The sequence below is a fragment of the Orcinus orca genome, chromosome 9 (assembly GCF_937001465.1).
Source record: "Orcinus orca chromosome 9, mOrcOrc1.1, whole genome shotgun sequence".
In the NCBI taxonomy this organism is placed as follows: Eukaryota; Metazoa; Chordata; class Mammalia; order Artiodactyla; family Delphinidae; genus Orcinus; species Orcinus orca.
Window position 1 is genome coordinate 80929122 of NC_064567.1, and position 19756 is coordinate 80948877.

At 33.3% G+C, this 19756-nt stretch overlaps 1 protein-coding gene across 4 annotated transcripts in view; it reads left to right on the forward strand.

Annotated features, from left to right (window-relative positions):
- Positions 1-19756, forward strand: part of CACNA2D1 (calcium voltage-gated channel auxiliary subunit alpha2delta 1) — a 514372-nt gene that overhangs the window by 421430 nt on the left and 73186 nt on the right. For all 4 annotated transcript variants that reach the window (XM_049714933.1, XM_049714934.1, XM_033439986.2 and 1 more), the window contains 5 exons: positions 1121-1225; positions 12861-12939; positions 13838-13887; positions 15040-15129; positions 18988-19065. In XM_049714933.1, the coding sequence (XP_049570890.1) occupies positions 1121-1225; positions 12861-12939; positions 13838-13887; positions 15040-15129; positions 18988-19065 (402 nt within the window). The remainder of the gene's footprint in view (positions 1-1120; positions 1226-12860; positions 12940-13837; positions 13888-15039; positions 15130-18987; positions 19066-19756) is intronic.

Consider the following 19756-nt stretch of genomic DNA (forward strand, 5'->3'; position numbering starts at 1 on the left):
TTATTAGAATTTCAGATATTTCTTTTTACTTTCTTTAATGTGGCCATTAGAGGGTTAAAATTACAAATTAGGCTCACATTGTATCTCCTTTGAATATTGCTGAACTAGAGGGCTGACATTTTCGAAGAAGCTGAGCATTCATAAATTAGTTTGAATCTTTTGTTCTCAACACTTTCACAAACACATTTCACAACAGTAGAAAGACTGAGATTATAATTTCAGACCTCAAAGAAATACAGCTTTCTAAATTAATTGTGCATTTTCATGGCCCTTTGATGCTAATCCATTGTTTACCTAAATCCAACTCTTTGGGGACCTTAAAGAAAGTGTAAGAAAGGATTTACCACTGGAATTGAGTCTTTCAGGATTAGAATAAGTGTGGCTGCTTGCGAGCAGATAGGAGAATATTCTGGAAGTAGCTGTCGACATTTACAAAGATATGAAAGAGCACTGGGCATTAGGGATCAACACTGCAATTTCAGAAATGTAAAGTGAATAAAGTGAGATGAAGGAGGGAAGAGAGGAACAAATGTTTGTGAATAGATTGAAAATATATGTGAAAAGCTATGCACATTTTATTAATATTATTTCTTTGTTTCTCGTGTAAATTATAGGGGTATACAATTGACATCATGGCCATTAATTAATTTAAAACCCACTTATTAATTAACCACTGAGAGGTTATTATGTGCTAGGCATTCATCTAGGCAAGGAAACAACACTGAACAAAAACGACACAAGTTTATGCCCTTTTGGCATTTAACATTCTATTGGGAGAAGCCAATAATAAAAAGACAAATAAAATATATACTACATGTAAACAAATGTGAAATGCTATGGAGAAAAATACAGCCTGGGAGGGGAAAGTTGTCAGGAAAGTCCTCACTGGTAAGGTGACCTTTGATCAGAAGCCTGAAGGAAGGGAGACCCGTGGGTGTTGGGAATGAGGCAGAGCCCCTGTGTAGGGATGCGTAGGCCTGGCTTGATCCAGGAACTGGTTCTTAGAATTGACTTATTGAGCAGATACTTCAGTCATTACTTGCAACCTGTGCATGCTCTTTCCATATTGCTTTTATACTCCCTACCTTTTATTATGAATGATATACATTTTTTTTAACAGTATAATGTGTCTAGAGCCAACTGCAATAAGATTATCATGTTGTTCACGGATGGAGGAGAAGAGAGAGCTCAGGAGATATTTACCAAATACAACAAAGACAAAAAAGTGAGTGTAATTTTTCCAATGTTTTAAATTTAATAGTAATTTAGGTGGTTTTTAAAGAGAGAGAGGCGGGGGTGGTGAGGGAAGACATTTTTGGTTAAAACATTAGTGTGCTGATTATAAAGTCATACAGATGGATTATAAGCTAATCACTGAATTAAATGTTAGTTATCTTCTGTGAGATTCATAAGTACCTTATGACTAATTCATTAATAAACTAATTTGAACGTATAGAAGCCTATATAGGAATATATTTGTTTCTTTGTTTGTTCTACTGCAGAGGAAAGTATTGTAGAAAGACCTGTTTTGAAAGTTCACCCATGTGGCTGAACCTACTGATAGTGTGGAAAATATCAAATGTAGCTATTTTTTCTAGCACTGCTACTATCAGCTTATTTCAATTTTCTGACTGACTCTCCATATTTTATAAAAGAACAATGATTCTCAACTTGGTTTCTTAAAATGCTAAGGATCCATAAATAAGTAATGAAAAATTATAACCTATATCTTGTGTTTCCAAAATTTCAACAGAAATTGTATGTTTCACAAGGGGACTCTTAAGGGTAAAATGCCAGTTTACTTGGCTTTTAATTGAAATTTTTACCATTTTGAGAGGTGTGACTCGTCATTAACTCTAATGAATTGTTTTATATGTGTGTGAGGAATTAAAAAGAGAAAAAAATGTATATTAATACATTTAGGTAAATATATATGTTATATATTTTGGCAGGCAAAATATTGTGAATAATGGGGTAGAGTATTGATGAAAAAAATCTGGGACACTTTGAAACACCCTTAGGTACTTTAAAAATGATTGGAGTTGAAAACATAGACATATTGGGTTGGCCAAAAAGTTTGTTCAGTTTTAAGTAAAAATAAAAGACACATTTTTCATTTTCACTAGGAACTTTATTGAACAACATACTCATTAACCGAGTAACCTTTTTGGCCAACCCAATACACATACCTTCAAATTATTCACAAAATTTTTTAATACTCAACTCTTTGATATTGCATATGCTATTAAAGTATAATGTCATATGACATAAGTTTAATGCAAGGGTTAAGTTTTTTTAAAACACCTGGTGACTTTGATTATACAGAAGAGCCGTTCCTTTTGAAAAAGTTGATAAATGGACTGAACTGTTAATAGACTGAATATTTTCAAATAGTAACTTGATTTTGTGAATATTTGTTTCAAAAACATCAGTAGAATGAAAAGTAATGGGAAGATACAGATGTATTAATCTAAGATGTAGTGTGCCTTACTTACTTTATTTAGTAACTGCTACTCATCGTTCAGAATCCTGGGCAATCATCACCCCCTGAAGGATGTTCCTGACACTTTTCTCCCACTTCAGGCTCGTGCTCTGATCCCATATAGCACAGTGTATTCAGACCTACGCGTCCCTCACACTGTATTCTACCCACAAAATCTCTTCTCTGTTCCCTCTCTAGATGACAAGGTCCTATAAGACTGGGCCTTTGTATTGTTTAACTTTGAACTCTCATCATCCTGCAGAGAGCACAGGTTCAGAGATAGTTCTCAATACATGGCAATAAGTAACTTGAGTATGTCTAACAAAAGTTGGAAGCATGATTTCTGTTACAGAACAAATTCATAATTAAAAAACATAACCTGGAGTAAGGACTATTTCACTTATTTAAATATTCTCAATAATGTAACATTACCATGTTTTGGAGAACTCAAAGGTAATAAAATAAATTTAGCCCAAATTGAACTCTATTACTATAATACATTTATCTCAATATTCTACTAATTAATCATACACTGATAATTTGGAAGAGACTTCTTAGCATCTTGTCATAATTTCAAGTATATTTTATTATTTTGTGATAGAGGTATATAAGTGCAAGCCCCACTACTTTTCATTTTTTAATGAATGTAAGTTTAGATAAATCTTTTCTTTAATTTTGATATCATCTGAACCAACCAGCAGGAATATCATTCCCCTCTGGATATTTTTCTTCAAAAAGGAAGAGTTTCTTAAACAAATATGGCAATGAATGTTATAATCTATATCATAATTTGTGCTTAAGATATATTCTGATTTCAAAGAGTAAAAAGAAAACTTCAACAGGTTTAAATAAAAGAATTTAAATGTATAAAAAGAGAAGAAATTTTCATCTAAACTTGTTTTCTTTCTCTCCCCAAACTCTGTTTGTATATAGAATTAACATAATAATATGTCTTGGAGGTATATCATAAGTTTATGTTTTTCCTTTTTTTAAAATGTAAGAGGTTTTATGCCATAAGGAAAACAATTGTATTCTACCCTCTGTTTTCACAAATTGTTCAGTTGATTGAATATATGAAGAATTAACTAGTTGAAAATCATTTTTCTATGTATATATCCTAAAAATGTCCAATCTAAGTATTGTTATCTTGAAACACTACTTCCCATCCCCTTCACCTTTTATAGGAACTCCACGTTTTAAACAAAGACATTTTGCAACATGCTAAACCACATAAGAAATTACTCATATTGAATTCATTTTTGTAAAACTGATGAATCTAATCTTACTCAGCAATCCTGCTGTTTGCCTATGAATGTTGCTGTGCTTTAAGGACACACACTTCTCCTAAGGACATATAATTTTTGTGAATTCCAAAGCAACTTTGAAAATTAAGTAGTCAGTCCTTAGTTTCTGTGATTTTAAAATAAATGTATGATTAGCTAAGAAAAGTTGAGATGTCCTTGGAATTAGGTACTACATTTTTTATGTGAGTCTAATTTCAGTGGTGTAGCAAAGTTCTGTGATACACACTCATACATGTATACGTACTTACATACACAGATATATGCACACATATTTATATCTGTTTTAAATGGACATTCCTTCTGTCCATCGTATTTTCAGGAACAAGGGACCATGTGTGTAACTTTGGCTTAGCTCTCTTATGTAAAGTTCAGTGAGTAAATTCCGACAGGTAGTTGAGAAGTGCTTAAGGCATGAGGACGTAGAAATCTGAACATAAACTAATTTTTCTAAAATCTTTGCAAATTTGCTAAGAAATACTAGGAAAAAAATAAGACAGTCAATTCTGGGTGAAGCTGTGCACACACACATATGTGCATGCATACATTTTGTTTTTTTCAAGATGGAAGAGCCAAGTCATTATTATATGTTAAGGTTAGTAAAGGGATACCCAGACAAGAAATCTTATAGTTACAAAACAGAGGAGAACCTTGAAAGAGGAGGGATTGAGAGAGATACAGACCACAGATATCTGAATTGGACAAGTAGGAATTATATTTCTGGAAATATTGTTGTACCACATTTCATATGCACTTTACTTCAAGTTCAGTGGCTTTTTGAATTTCCTAATGTGGGAAAACCACATTAAACACAAAATTTGTCTCTTGGTATTTGTATGTTCTGTGTCCACTAACAGTGAAAATAGATGATGGCAGACAACCACTTTTAATTCACTTATATTTTTGAGTGTATTTGTACTTTGTCAAGACAACATTTACATAGTTAATTGTTTATGCCAAGGGTGTATGTGTGCAAATAGTGTGTAAAGGTACCTACTAAAAACAGTGTGTATATGTATAGGAGAGGTTTTTTCCACCATCTTCAAACATGGCTTCAAACAGTTTTGGGTGAATTGTCAAACCCTTTCTAACTTTCCCTCCTTATTCAGACTTCTCTATATCTTCCATTCATCCACCCAGTCTGAGAGATTTGCTGCCACAGACACTGATGTGGAAGATCATTGTCTATCTTTGTCATCTAAGGATGGGTATGGGTATAACAGACCAATTCTTTACCTGCAAAATTCATATATTACATAATAAGTTTATCAACTCAGAACTTCACTAGCCACATTATCTTTCAAATGGCTGATGTATAAAACTGAATTTGATAGAGTTAGTAAAATAAAAACTTTCAATACATTTAAAAATTCTATATTTGATTATAACTTTATTTTAAAGCATGCTTTTCAAGATAGAAGTTCACTTGTAGCTTAAAAATATCAAAATTGCAAAGTCACAAAGTTTGGTGAGCTTTTAAAGAAAAAAAATCTGGAAACTACTCTTTGAATCCTACTTCCTCCCCAAGCCTCTTGCTTGACATTAATGTGGCTGCTGAATGATTCATTTAAAGTCATTTTTCATCCAGATGACATTAGAAATCATTCAGAGCAACCCAGGTAGGTGTGATGAGGTACATCCATAGAGCTGATGAATGAGGCTGCAAATATACAGCACAATTTAATGAGGCCAAAAGGTTTAAGAATTAGAACAAAATGTTTGGGTTCTTTTGAAATGTATTACTCTTGGGAATTAATCTACCTGATTATAGATAGGTACAGTTTAAAACTGAGTCCATGGTAATCTCCTCACACAGCTGTTCCACATTAAAATGCATTCACTTTCTAATCTTTACCTGCAACTATGCCATTCCTTAGGGCTCACCCGTGTGTACAAGACTTCCTTAAAAATGGTGCCAAAACCAAAATGAACTCTATCATAGAGTGCAAACAAATGAGTAAAGGAAAGTAAAACCAGACACAGAGTTGAAAGATAATTCCCAGACCTAGGAAAATTAAAAATATTTGATTTTCTGTATAATAGCAAAGGGATTTTGGTTAGCAGTACACACTTAAGATTGTCTAGCCAGCTAGAAACTAGTTCTCGGACCCTTAGGTTAATTCTCAGAATTAATCAAAAATAAAAAGGCATTCCAAATCTATAAAATGAAAATTTCAAAATAACTAGTAAATCGAAAGAGAAGAACAAATGGGAAAAAAACATGATAGATGTGGAATAATTTTTAAAATAAAGAATGCATAGCTAAAGTTATAATTGCCTGACAATAGATTCATTATTTTTTTAATTCTTTAAAAAATGATTGGCAGTCTTTTCTATTTTGTTGTCAGATCCAAAATAGAGAGAAATAATTTATAGGCTACAAAAATCTAAATCAAATCACAAATGGCTGAATCTGCATATGTGTTTTATACAATAAGAGTGAAAACTGTCAATTACGTTTTCAACAGATGGTAGGGAAAATAATTCATGGCAAATAATTCATTGCCTTCTCAATTGTCGCTGCCTGGCTTCTCCATCAGGAAAGAATGAAGCCTTTGGAAGGAATGTCCAAACATGTGATAATGAAGGGCATTCAGACTTGTAGAATATTTAATACTGTTTAACAAATACACTGCTTCTAGGGCTTCCCTGGTGGCGCAGTGGTTGAGAGTCCGCCTCCCGATGCAGGGCACACGGGTTCGTGCCCCGGTCCGGGAGGATCCCACATGCCGCGGAGGGGCTGGGCCCGTGAGCCATGGCCGCTGAGCCTGCGCGTCCGGAGCCTGTGCTCCGCAACGGGAGAGGCCACAACAGTGAGAGGTCCGCATACCGCAAAAAACAAATACACTGCTTCTGAAAAGTTTCATTTCGTGTATTTTGGCACTTTCAAAAGTTTCCCAAAGATTTTTCAGCTTTAGATTAGGAACTGTACCTGTGTTCTAAAAACCAAATATATTATTTATGCTGGACTTACGGTGTAGCTGAAAACAGTAATTACAAGTAACACTGGCCCAGTAGAGAGATGATCAATTTAAAATGCGTGTGTGTACGTGCATGTGCATGTGTGTATGTGTCCTTCTCTCTGACAGATTTATTTACATTTGCTTTCTTAGAATAAAATTAATGTTGATAATTCATTGTCTAAACTAAGGAAAATATTATCAGGTACATTCTCTTCAGGTCTGAGTAATATTACTTCCATACATTTTACAGAGTCCTTAATTTAGTAGCTAAAACAAATCTAATGAAAAATGAGAATAAGTATTATATTAAGCACAAAATACATTGCAAGACGTAAGCCATAGAGTGCAAAAAATGCTCTCGAAATAATTTCTAGGTAGAATTGTGCCACCTAAAATTGGGATTGCCTTTGGTTTGTGTGAAATCATTCTACCAGGAGAGGCACTCTGTTCTGCTTTTTCTGTGGCTGCCTTCTTCTCAGATTGAGAATTCTGCTTGCCACGTATCTCTGCGCAGAGGTCTTCCCTGCTCAGTCTTTCTAGTGTGGTGTCCTTTCCCCACACACCTTCTTTACCGTTCTCTATTTCAGCACCATCTTTCCTCTTTGTTTTCTTTCTCCCAGATTACCATTTTTTATTATTTTAATTATGTATTTATTCACCTGTTATCTTGAACTCTCCTCTATTAAAAGCTCCATGAACTAGGGGTTGTGTTAGTTTGTAAACCTACCATTGACTCCTTAGAGGCTAGCAAGGGCTTGACGCACAGCGGTTGCTAAGTATATTTACTGAGGATGCCCAGCATAAATAAATATAAATATGCAATAAATAAGCTCGAAGATAAATTATAAAACATTCGTAAATGTTAAAAAACTCAATAGCTTTGCTCTTTTAAAAGCAAATAATTTAAAACAATTTTTTCCTTATAAGTGGAATGTAGAGTAAAATGTATGTTCCACCTTGGATATGTCATTTTATAAGTAAGTAGGGAGGGCTTAAGTTTATATAAAAAACAATTGTATTGACGGCACCTCTCCATTCACCCTCACCAGTCCAACACATAGTTTTTCATGAGTATTCTCATAATTAGTGTCAGTGAAGTATTTAGCATTACCCAAGAAGAACACCTGAAATAAATCAGTATGTTGCTTATTTCCTGACCTCTGCTGACAATAGTGTTTGCAGAGCTATAACTGCTTGGAAATGAAATGCGTCCATAGCTTATTGCTCCTGTGTCAAGTACTATAAATGTATGCAGAGGGAAGGGAAACCCAAAATTACTTCCTTATAATCTGATAATGCAAGGGTGATTCATTATAATTGTTAAAAATTTTAAAGACCAACATAATCCTGAGGCATGTATCTGTGTTACGTACGCACATGCAAGAAATGTGAGAGAAATATCTGCTTGGTGCTGTAAGATCACGTAGGCAAAACCTACTGCATTTTGTTTTCCTTTTTTAAAGTTGCTTTGTGTGTTTTACTCAGACTAATTCAAAGGTCACTTGTGAAATTCTTGCGTTTGTCAGACCCTGGGCAATTCCATGATATATCTTATATGGACACAATGGCATTTAGACAGTATTGGCTCATTTTCTTTGGAGTTTATGGCTAAATGCAATAAAGCAAGCCAAATTTGTTCCTTTGGGGAGGTGTTACTTCAAGTTATTTTATGTTCTTTTTAAGGCACGAAAGCCTAGTATCCCACTAATGGAAAATGTTTCCTCATTGAATTCTGATAGCTTGACGGTAGGAGACATTGTAGTCATCATCATCATCATGGTCATCTTTATTACCATAGATAATATTTATTGTGCTTATTATTTTCCATATAATACAAAAGATTTTCATATATTACTTCATTCACAATTGTAATAACCATATGACAAAAGATGTTTCTTACCATCAACATCATCCGCATTTTGGAAATAAAACCAAAATTTGAGACGTTAAGGAACTTGTTGAAAGTTAAACAGCTACTAAGTGGCAAAGTCAGTCATTTAAACGATCTACAGTCCAAATTTCATAACCTCATATGGAATGCACTGTCTGGTTGTGTGTGTGTCTCTCTCCAGGGCAGCCTTGTGGCCATGCCAGTCATCATTTGCCCACCCAGGATCTTTCCTTCTGGTCGAATAGCAAGGCTTTACTGCTAAGGGACATATTTCTCACAGCCTTAAGAGGCTAAGATGGATTAAACTAAGCCATCAGATATTTGCAGGCTTTCAGATCACTGGGCTTTATAAAATAAAGTGTGAAAAGTGCATTTGGACACTTTTATTTATTTCATAATGTTATAAAACTAGAGATGTAGGTTATTTTAAATGCTCTGGATTCTGGTACACTTGTGAATTATGGAAACCACTGTAGAATTTTCTCCTAAAATATTCAGTCCAATCTAGTATTTTTATAGGCTTCATGCCAAAAATTTTAGTACGCACAGTAAATTAATAAAACCCATTTCTGACATCATTTTTCTAACATGAGTCGATAGCTGAAGTTTTTATTTTAGTTTTATTGGCTTTCTTTCTTCATAGTCTGATTTCCATTATTCCTTGGAGATTTGCCTATTGTAAATTAAACTTGAACTCTGGGTAACTGATAATTGTTGAGGTGACAGTTTCCAGTAACTGGGTTCTGCTGGGAAACAAGAAATTCCTATGGCTTTTAAAAATAGGTTGACCCTGTGGTTTTGGAAAAATCTTAATTGAAGACAAGTATGTTAGTCTTCAACAAACAAGACAAAATAAAAACCAGAGTTGCGGAAGTCTAGAACTGAAGAATAAATCAGTGGTGTATTGTAAGAAACCAATCAATAACCCAATTTGCTGTTAATTAAAAGTTTTCTCTGATCAAGTAGGTCAGGCTTGACATGTCAAATTTACATCTTGGAATTATAATGTTCTGTTCAGAGAAAAAATGATTTTTGAACCAACTGAAGGCCGAATTATATAAATTTGCATCTAATAATAGAGACAGATTTTTAATTGTTTTAAGTTTAATTTTATTAAATACACTCTCAAATTACAATTTATTTTGTGAATATTCTTATATAACTAAGCATGAGTCAATAATTATGAGTTATTTTCATTCTCTAGGAATAATACAGCACATAAATGGTTTAAGTGTATTATACATACTTTAATTTGCCTGAAAAAGTTTGCTCATCTCCATTGAGCAAGTCAGCGTAAGAAAAAGATTATGAATTTACCGTGATATAAGTGTATGAAACAACCCAAATTATAAAATGCTAGACGTATATCAGTCCGATTTTGGCTCTACTCTATTATAATAATGAACTGATTTATATGTCAGATGATATCAAAGTTTGTCTTATGTCCCTCTGGGAAAACGTTAAGACCACTCATTTAGCTATTTAATTTCTTTTCATTTAATATTTATTTCTATTTCTATATAAGGCACTATAATAGATACAGTAGTGCAATCTTGGAACTGTTTTAACCCTAGCCAGCATTTATCCAATACTACCTTCGCACATTATTTCTGTTAGAGACCTAGACTCCAGCATTATGAAGAATATTTTTCAAAGCCATCTATAACTGTGTATGTTTCATATATGACCCTCACAGAGCTGAACATTCTGAAACATGGCCTAAAATCAACCAGTTCAGGATCATTTAGCAAATTTTCTAGGAACATTTCACTTAGAAGTCTCCAGTATGTACTTGTTACATGGATCTCATATTGTAATTATCAATGTAAAGTTAACTTTGCTTTAATGAAGCCCTGATTTAAAGTAATAGTTTGCTTAATGGAGACTTCAGATGAAATATTTCTCTTGTGTGACTGCACATTGTGTATCAAGCTATTTTATATGTCATTTTATTTGTTTTTATGTAAGACCATGTAAATACACTAATAAGAAAAGAACTCTAAAAATACACATCTTTGAGAATGTAATTTACCTTAATTTCTAAATCATGCCTATTTCAAGGAATCACTTTATTTTTTCCTTTCCCCAGAATTATAGCTAAGGAAGAATGGTACACTTAAAGAAGTGAAAAACACCAGAAGAATGAGGGGATAGCAATCATCTCTGTGGATTTGGCATCTGGAATTTTAGTTAGTTCATTAACTCTTCCACGGGGTGGCAGTAATATAGTGTGGAATAGGAGGAATGAAACTATCTAAAACTCCAAGTGGAAAGTTAGGATATAAAAATAATCAAATTTCACCAATTCATTGTGAATGAGACCTCCATGGAGGTCTCCATGGAGGCCAACAATGGGGGTCAGGCAAAACTTTTGTAGTAAAACAAATAAAACAACAAGTTTTGTTGTTGGTGGTGGTGTTTTACTAGTATGTTTTTTGGCCGAGTTGTGTCTATTTGGACTATTTGATGAATAACATCAGTCAAAATAATCACATGGTGTGTGTCTAAGTGTAGCCTCTATATTATTAGAAATGCTTGATTTCTAGGGATGTAGATATAATAATTCATTTAGTCTTATTATTTATTTCTTTGTACTGAAAAGTATTCTATGGAAAACATTTTACTGGAACGCTGTCGTGGTAAGAGGAGCGACCAGACAAAGCAGTGCTTTAAACTGAAAGTGTGAGACATGCTTTCAGATGTTAATTATGAAAGCCATCCCCAAGTGCTTTCTGGAGCATCTTGATTGTTTCCCTGCCCTGAATTCACGTGACAGGTTTTTAAGGTATGGCAGTTAAATTGAATTGTTAGTAGGGTTGCCAACCTGTTTATAAAAATATTTCCATTTAGGAGTAAATTTTACGATGTAAGTAGTGACGCTACATTGAAATACATAGCCCCCAAAATGAACCAGTTGAAGATTTTAAGGAAATGAGACTGCATTTTGCATTTTGAGGGATTGAGAGAGAGAGAGGTAGGTGTCACCAGCTTCTGTTAAACTAGAGCCAGTCATTTGTCCTTACAGTTTGAGGTGATTAAAACTCTGACGTATGGCTTCTTACATAACTAGCCGAGGCAAACCCGGATGACCTAAGGGTGGCTCACGTAAAACTTTACAAGTGAAACAATATCCCTGATGTACATTTTAGGGCAAGGATTGTCATGATGTGATCTCGGTGCGGTCAAGACCAGCAAAAGAACAGAGAACAGATGTGAAATCTCTTTTGAGATATGTGCTCTGCAGTTGTGCAAAAGATGAAACAGATGAAACAGTTAGAAAATGTCAATTCAAACAGTCAGTCGACATGAATTAGGGAAAAGCTCTTAACATAGTTCAAACCAGACCATAAATTCATGGAAAAGTGATTTTGTGCATGTTTATCTTCAGAAAAAGCTAAAATGATCAACTTAGAGTACCTGTTTACTTAGATTACTAAATTGGTAAAAATCGATAAGTCAAATAGCTATTTTGTTAAATACTTATTGACATCATTGAATTTACCTTCTATGCTTTTATACTATTTAAATTCAGTGGCTTCCAATGAATATATAAATTACTATAATTAAATACTATCTCAATTAAATTTTTAAACATTTGCATATTATATATTAGAAACAGTCAATATTTTGGTTCTTTTTTAAAATGCTAGGAGCTTAAAACATTTATCATATATGCCAGTCATCTTTTATAGAAAGTAAGTAATACGACTAACATCATAATCATACACGTGCATCCTAAATATTTCTATGACGTGAAAGTAGTGAAACCATCATTAAGTGTAATGCCCTAAGCAACTAAAAGTATCATGACCGCCTTTCTATATACATTTTTATAATCTCATACCTATGAAATAGGACTTTTTTTTTTTTGCAGTGACTAAATATGTGAATAATATATCTTAACCAAGTGAGACAGGTGAAGTTGGGTTGAACCTGAAAGATGCCATTTCTACTAATGAAACCTTAGTCCTGATCCTGCCACAGGATTGACATATGGTGCAGAGCACCCAAGTACTAACTTAAATTTAGTAACTGAAGTCTATATTTACAGTAGATTATGTGGTTTCTCTCTGGTGCCTTCCTGAGTGATTTAGTGGCCTCAATTTTTCTTGTCACATTAATTAACTGAAAACCATGCTTTTACATGTTTTTTTAGTTCTTTTGTTTTGCCTTTCAATTAAATTTTATGCAGCCTAACAGATACCCATTTTTCAATTCACCAGGTACGTGTATTCACATTTTCAGTTGGTCAACATAATTATGACAGAGGACCTATTCAGTGGATGGCCTGTGAAAATAAAGGTAACAAGTCTGTTTACTTGACCACATTTTATTATAAGAAGAAGAATTTGGTAGTTGTTAGTTCTACATCTTATCATTTAAAATACTCTAAAGTTATAGCTAATTTTTTATAGGAATCAAGGCAAGAATAAGATGCTGAAGGTGTTTTGTATTAAAAAAACACACACATAAGCAACTTTGATATTAGTGTTACATTACATAAAAATGCAGACATCTGATCATATTGTACATTTATAAAGGAATATATTTTATTGCATGATACTAATGATGCTTATCAAATATAACTTGACATGAAGAATTAAGAATGAAAGAATATCTGAATGATGTACAAGTTAGATATCAGGAAGTGTGACACGATATGCACATTTTTTTCTCTGAGTGGTTAAATTATTGTTTTTTTAAATGTCTTCTTATACATTCCTAGATAATTCAAACTTTGTGTAGTGAACCTATATTTCTTTTATACTCAGACAAAAAAAAAACATGTTATTTGAAAAATGCCGCATGACAATAAAAAGAACGTAGATTCATTCTGAAAGCTATTTTTACGCAGGTATTTTATATGAATATAATAATTGTTAGATACCCGTCATTGTGTATTTTTAATAATTTCTTCAATGAAAAAAATTTTAATGATACCAGGTTCCCTACTGCTTTGTAGAAAAATAACATTTGTTTTATACAATCTATGAAATGTAGTGAAATTTCTCATAAAGCCTGTGTATTTGCTATGAGAATACATTCATCAGACATTTTACAGATTTATCAGTGGTGTTGATATTTTAGTGTTTGCTCAGTTAGCAGTGGTCAGTGTCTCCTACAAAGCCATAAAATAATTTTGTGGTCCTTTATTATATTGTAATGTTTATATGTATAAATCTGTATATATATATTTCAGGTTATTATTATGAAATTCCTTCCATTGGAGCAATAAGAATCAATACTCAGGTATGGTTTTTTAAGACTTGTTTAAAGTAGTTTTTCAAACTAGGATATTTCTTTGCTGCTTTAAATATGCTCAGTATGGAGAAAATGGGTGAAAATGAATAAATGATTCATACTATTCCATTTTTAATAAAATGATGAGTATCATGGTAATGTATTGGTTTTCATTTCATTAAGGTTCCAAGTGTTTTTAAACATCCAAAACCCAGGCAAAAATATATGAGTATTTTTTCTTCTCAGATGTTAAAAACATAATAGAAAGTAAATAAAATCAGTTTACTAACAATCTCATCATATAACTTCAACTTGGTTCTATTGCAAATTATTTAAATGAGTTTCTCCAAGTTGTAGGTACAACATAGAAAATTAGACAATAATTATTACAACTTACAACAAGGAGATGATTTTTCTACAACCATTCAGTTGAAAACATGCTTGTTAAATAACCAGGGAGACTGAAGCAATTAAGTTAATTTAAATATGTATTATTTTTAAATATTCCTAAATTGCTATTTAAACTCATTAATTCTAAACATAACTGAGGGTCTACAAAATAAACTAAGTCAAAATTTAGCACAGATAACGTGGCATTTGTGGAAACGAATACTGAATACATTGAATTTTGAAATGAAACAGCAGCTGCATTTAAGCCTGATGTCTAGATTTGGCACAGTATTTCATGTATTCTTTGATATGTTTAAATGTAGTTTTGAATTTCAGCCAAATAATCTGTGATATGAAAACAAGTACGTGGCTGCTTTATTATTTCAAATTTGTGTAGTTCCATCCAGTAAATCACAGAGCCTTAAATAGTTTAGATTAACATAAAACAATTCACAAGGAACCTATTTCACTTATTGTTGGCTGAACCTCAGAAAGAGAATATTTTGTTACTAGAAAAAAAACTGGGGTAGATACATTGTATAAATAATGTAAGTCAAATATTGTTGATTCTAAGTACGCAGACATACCATTTATGGAGTACCCAAAGTAGGAATTGAATGATTATATGCTTAACTTTCTTAATAATTTTGATCCCATCTTCATTTTTAACTCTAGATTATTTTTTCTCTGTGGAGTTTTTTTGGGTTTTTTTTAGCACTGCATTTCTAGTTTTCAACCACGCAACTCTTTTTTATGTATATGTGTATATAGGAATATTTGGATGTTCTGGGAAGACCAATGGTTTTAGCAGGAGACAAAGCTAAGCAAGTCCAGTGGACAAATGTATACCTGGATGCACTGGTAAGCTAGGCTGTTCAACCAAAAATTGTCATAACAAAAGCACACAGCTGACTTCTATTTCTTTCTAGCTTCCATTTCTCTTTTCCTGTTCATGAAACCCTTTCAAAATTCCTTGTATCACAACATTCTTCGCTAGAATTTAGATAATTTACATAAAAATGTAGACTTATGTGTAGTGGAGAACCACAGATGTAAAGTGTTATATTTCAGTTGCCATTGAGGATGTAGAATTTCAAACCTCTAATCTTGAATTTAAGACCATTTTGATAACTTTTTGAATTTTTATGTAAAATAATACTAAAGTCACATAAATTAGTACCTATTACTGCAGATTTTGAACAGGAATTGTGAAGAAGGTATTTTTAAAATAGACTTCAGCTAGCAGAAGCATGTATATCCTCCATATCTCAAACCAGACAACAAAACTCAGAAAAGTACATGCAGTTAAATAGAAAGTATCTTACTCTATCCTGGAACAATCACAAACCTAACCACCTCTTCATATATAATTTCTTGCTTTAGATTCAACCCCAAATATTTATGGAAATAGCCATTGAAGTGATCAAATCTGGTGTGAAATAACAAATAAAAGCATGTTAATCTGTCCACTACACAATAGAAATTTTAGTACAGGTATGCCAAATTTCAAAGCAGTGGTTCTCAACTGGTGGTAATTTTGCCCCTCAGGTCATTTGGAAATATCCATAGGTATTATTGATTGTCATGACTGAATAGGGAGGGGTTGCTACCAGCATCCAATGAATAGATGCCAGGGATGCTGTTAGATATCCCACACAATGCACAAAACAGTCACACACACCCCCAACACACACACCTACACACACACAACAAAGAATTATCCAGCTCAAAATATGAATAGGGCCAAAGTTGGGAAATCATGTTTTAATGTAATTTTTACTTTCCTGGTATGAAAGTTATCAATAGTAATTATCATATTTAAGATTAACTCATACGCTTAACTTAATTAGGGAAGACTTTATGAACAATTTTACTAATGTAATATATTGGAGAGACTTAAAATATTAAGCCCTGAAAAGTAAATGCTAATTCAGTAACCGCTTTTCCTACTTGGAGTTCAATTATATGCTGATACTACTTTTCTGAATGCAATGATGAACCCAAAGGGCAGAATGCAATCCATTTAGAATTACTTATCATTTGGTTCTTGTAAAATAAACATACACAGGAAGTTAGAGGAAAAATAGGCACTATTAGCAGCAGCCTTGCGTGCTGAGAAAGATAAAGCGAAGCTTGCTTACCTCAAGCCCTCACTAAAATTACTGTCCAGTGTTCCTCCTTGACATCACATATTTATTTAAGGTCACATGGTCAACTAAATCTATGGTCAAAATGTTTCACGTATCCAAATCCATCACAGGACAAAGTATGATAGGAGGAGTCGATAACTATGCCCTGTTGTATTTCCTATGACCAGAAGTTCATTAACCAGCATGTCTGCCTTGTTGGTGAGGTTCTTACTGATAGCACAAATGACTTTAGGAAGAGATTTGGGTTCTAAATATGCTGTTCTACCAGCTGAAACTAAGTGTAAAAAAAAAAGGAAACAAATGAAGCCAATGAATTGTCTAGTCAGTGGATATACAGAGCATTCATTTTACTGACTTGAGAATAAAAAGTGACCCGTCTTTCATTTCTAAGTATTTGTTTATAATCTCTGCACATAGCAGATTCAAAATATATGCTGATCAAATTAACAGTTATTTTAAGAAGAAAAAGGTAAAAATAATCCAACACAAAATGTAATGAATATAATGAGAAAAACGAAGAGAGCTCTGGAAATCAGAAGAAAGAAGGCCATATATTTGGGGATAGAGTAGAGTGAGGTTAAAAAGCTGGTGTCATGTTAGCTAAATATATGAGTCTAGGTAAGGTTTCTAAAATTGGTGATGAGTAGTGAAATCAGAGAAGGGAGGTGCAGTATGAAAATTGGAGAAGTGCTGGGTATATTGAAAGAATGATACCTCAGTCACTTTTGGAGATAATGGGAGATGAGAACAGAACCAAGACTGGGACAAAATTGTGGAGGGTTCATTTTATTTGGGAGACAAAGTAAGGTTCTTTATGTTAGAGAGATGAAAAGATTTGCACCCTAAAAACTAAACATCAAATAAATTCCAGGAGGCAGAAATCTTATTTTACTTCTCTTTTTTAGAGACTTGCACAGTGCCTTGGAATAGAGTACAATTTTTTTGGTCTGTTTAATGAAGGAGGGAGAAAATGGAAGTCAGGCACAAATAAGTTCATAAATTTGTCTAATATGTTAGAACACTAATATCTCATTTGGGGAGCACATATTACCATAAGCAAATTATGGTATTCTCTGTAAATATAAAAGTTATGCAAAGAAAAAGAGTGCACCCATATATACCTTATCTTATACCATGCTACCATTTTTAAAACTGTGCGTATACATATACAGTCGGTCCTCCATATCTGTGTGTTCCATGTTTGTAGGCACAACCAACTGCAGATTGAAAACATTCAGGACAAAAGAATCTCAGAAAGTTCTTAAAAGCAAAACTTGAATTTGCCAGGCACTGGCAACTGTCTACATAACATTTACATTGTATTTACAACTATTTACATTGTATTAGGTATTATAAGTTATCTAGAGATAATTTGAAGTCTATGGGAAGTTGTGCCTGGGTTATATGCAAATACTACCCATTTTATATAAGGGACTTGAACATCCGTGGATTTTGGTGTCTTTTGGATACTACGTTTCTGAATTATCTGTAATCTGCCTTTCTTCGAGGTGGACAGTTTTCATTGCAAATATTAATTTGCATATTCAATTAAGGATTTTTCATGGTCACATGTTCTTCCTTAGGATTAAGTAGAAAGCCAACATGTATATATCATACAGCCAACTACGTGTAGTCATTTCCTTAATTTTAATTATTTTTATTATACTAAAAGGCTTCATGACCGGACTTTCATATTTGATGCTTGCAGTTGTCTTGTCTGCATCATTTCACTTTGTCAAAAATCACTATTTATTTTGGAGAGTATTTAGAAGCAATATTGCTTCTTTTGAACGTCGTAGTATACTTACCTAGAATATCCCAGAGATGCAGTATCAGTAGCATGTTTTTTCTGTTTATAATGTTATTCTGCTACACATCTGTGGTTTAGCATGCAGCCTTTGGCTTAGGGCATGAAAAAAGTTAAGAATGAAGCAAAAAGAAAGGAAGGTTAAATAAATCATTTGAAACAACATATATATATTTTTAATAAATTTATTTATTTTTGGCTGCATTGGGTCTTCGTTGCTGTGTTCTGGCTTTCTCTAGTGGTGGCGAGCGGGGGTTGCTCAGCAGTTGTGGCGCACGGGCTTAGCTGCTCCGCGGCATGTGGGATCTTCCCGGGCCAGGGCTCAAACCCACGTACCCCGCATTGGCAGGCGGATTCTTAACCACTGCGCCACCAGGGAAGTCCCTGAAACAATATTTTAATATCACTCTGCTCATGGTGGTCCCACTTTTAGGTGAACTATCACTCACTATGAAAAAAAGAGTGGAGGGGCAGGGTTACTGAAATGCTTAGTGTAATTTGATTTTTATAGTTGTTTGTAATGCTGTCTTAAGAATGTTATTTTAGATGTTGCATGCTTAAAGAACTGCCTACTAGATCCTGCTTATTTCTAAGGCATTTCATTGCCTTTTTAAAAAGTAAGCTTTCAAAATCAATTACTAATTTTTTTGTGGCTGTTTATAAAGTAACTAAAATGCACTGTCAGATATCAAAAACTAATGCAGAATGATAAAGTTTAAATTGTAATTTTAATTTGACTTTTCTCTCTGAATCTATTTTAAGGAACTGGGACTTGTCATTACTGGAACTCTTCCGGTCTTCAACATAACCGGCCAAAATGAAAATAAGACAAACTTAAAGGTTAAAAGTTAATTGATAAAATTAATAATAATAAATGATAAGCTATGACGTTGAAGCTCAGTGTGGATAAGATATTTCTATAAGGAAATACATACAATGTAACTGTCTCGTGAGGCGGGAAGTAAAAGGCAGCAGCTGCCTATGTGATAACCACCTGGGAAAAAGGAAATGCAGGTCAAGTTCTCAGTTCCCCAGAGCCAAGATTCAACTTAACTCTATTTAACTATGACTTGATGAGAACACAAGTTCAGACTCCGGGAGTAATTACATGATAAATGGACAGTACTTTCGTGTGCACATTTTTAAATGCATCTAAGATATCCTTGGAGTTCAGAAAGAAAAATCCAAAGAAAAAAACCATGGTGATGTTTGTATCAGGTGTATAGGTATCTTTTTAGAATCACTGCTCCTCCAACTTACATTCAAAGGATAGTTTTTTTAATTGTCATGTAACATAAGGATCTGATTTAAATGATAGTTCTCATTTTTTTTTCTTTTTTTACGATTCAGGAAAAATACTTAATGAGTTTCATTAAAAATCTTGATTTCTATAGTGCTGGTAATATTGTCAATGTAATATAATGCTACCAACTTGAAGTTCTACAGGTTTTGAAAAATATGTCTTTTGTACTTGTTAAATTGTCTCATTTTTTAAAAACACTTTTGATTTAAAAGTAGGTTTACATTTCTG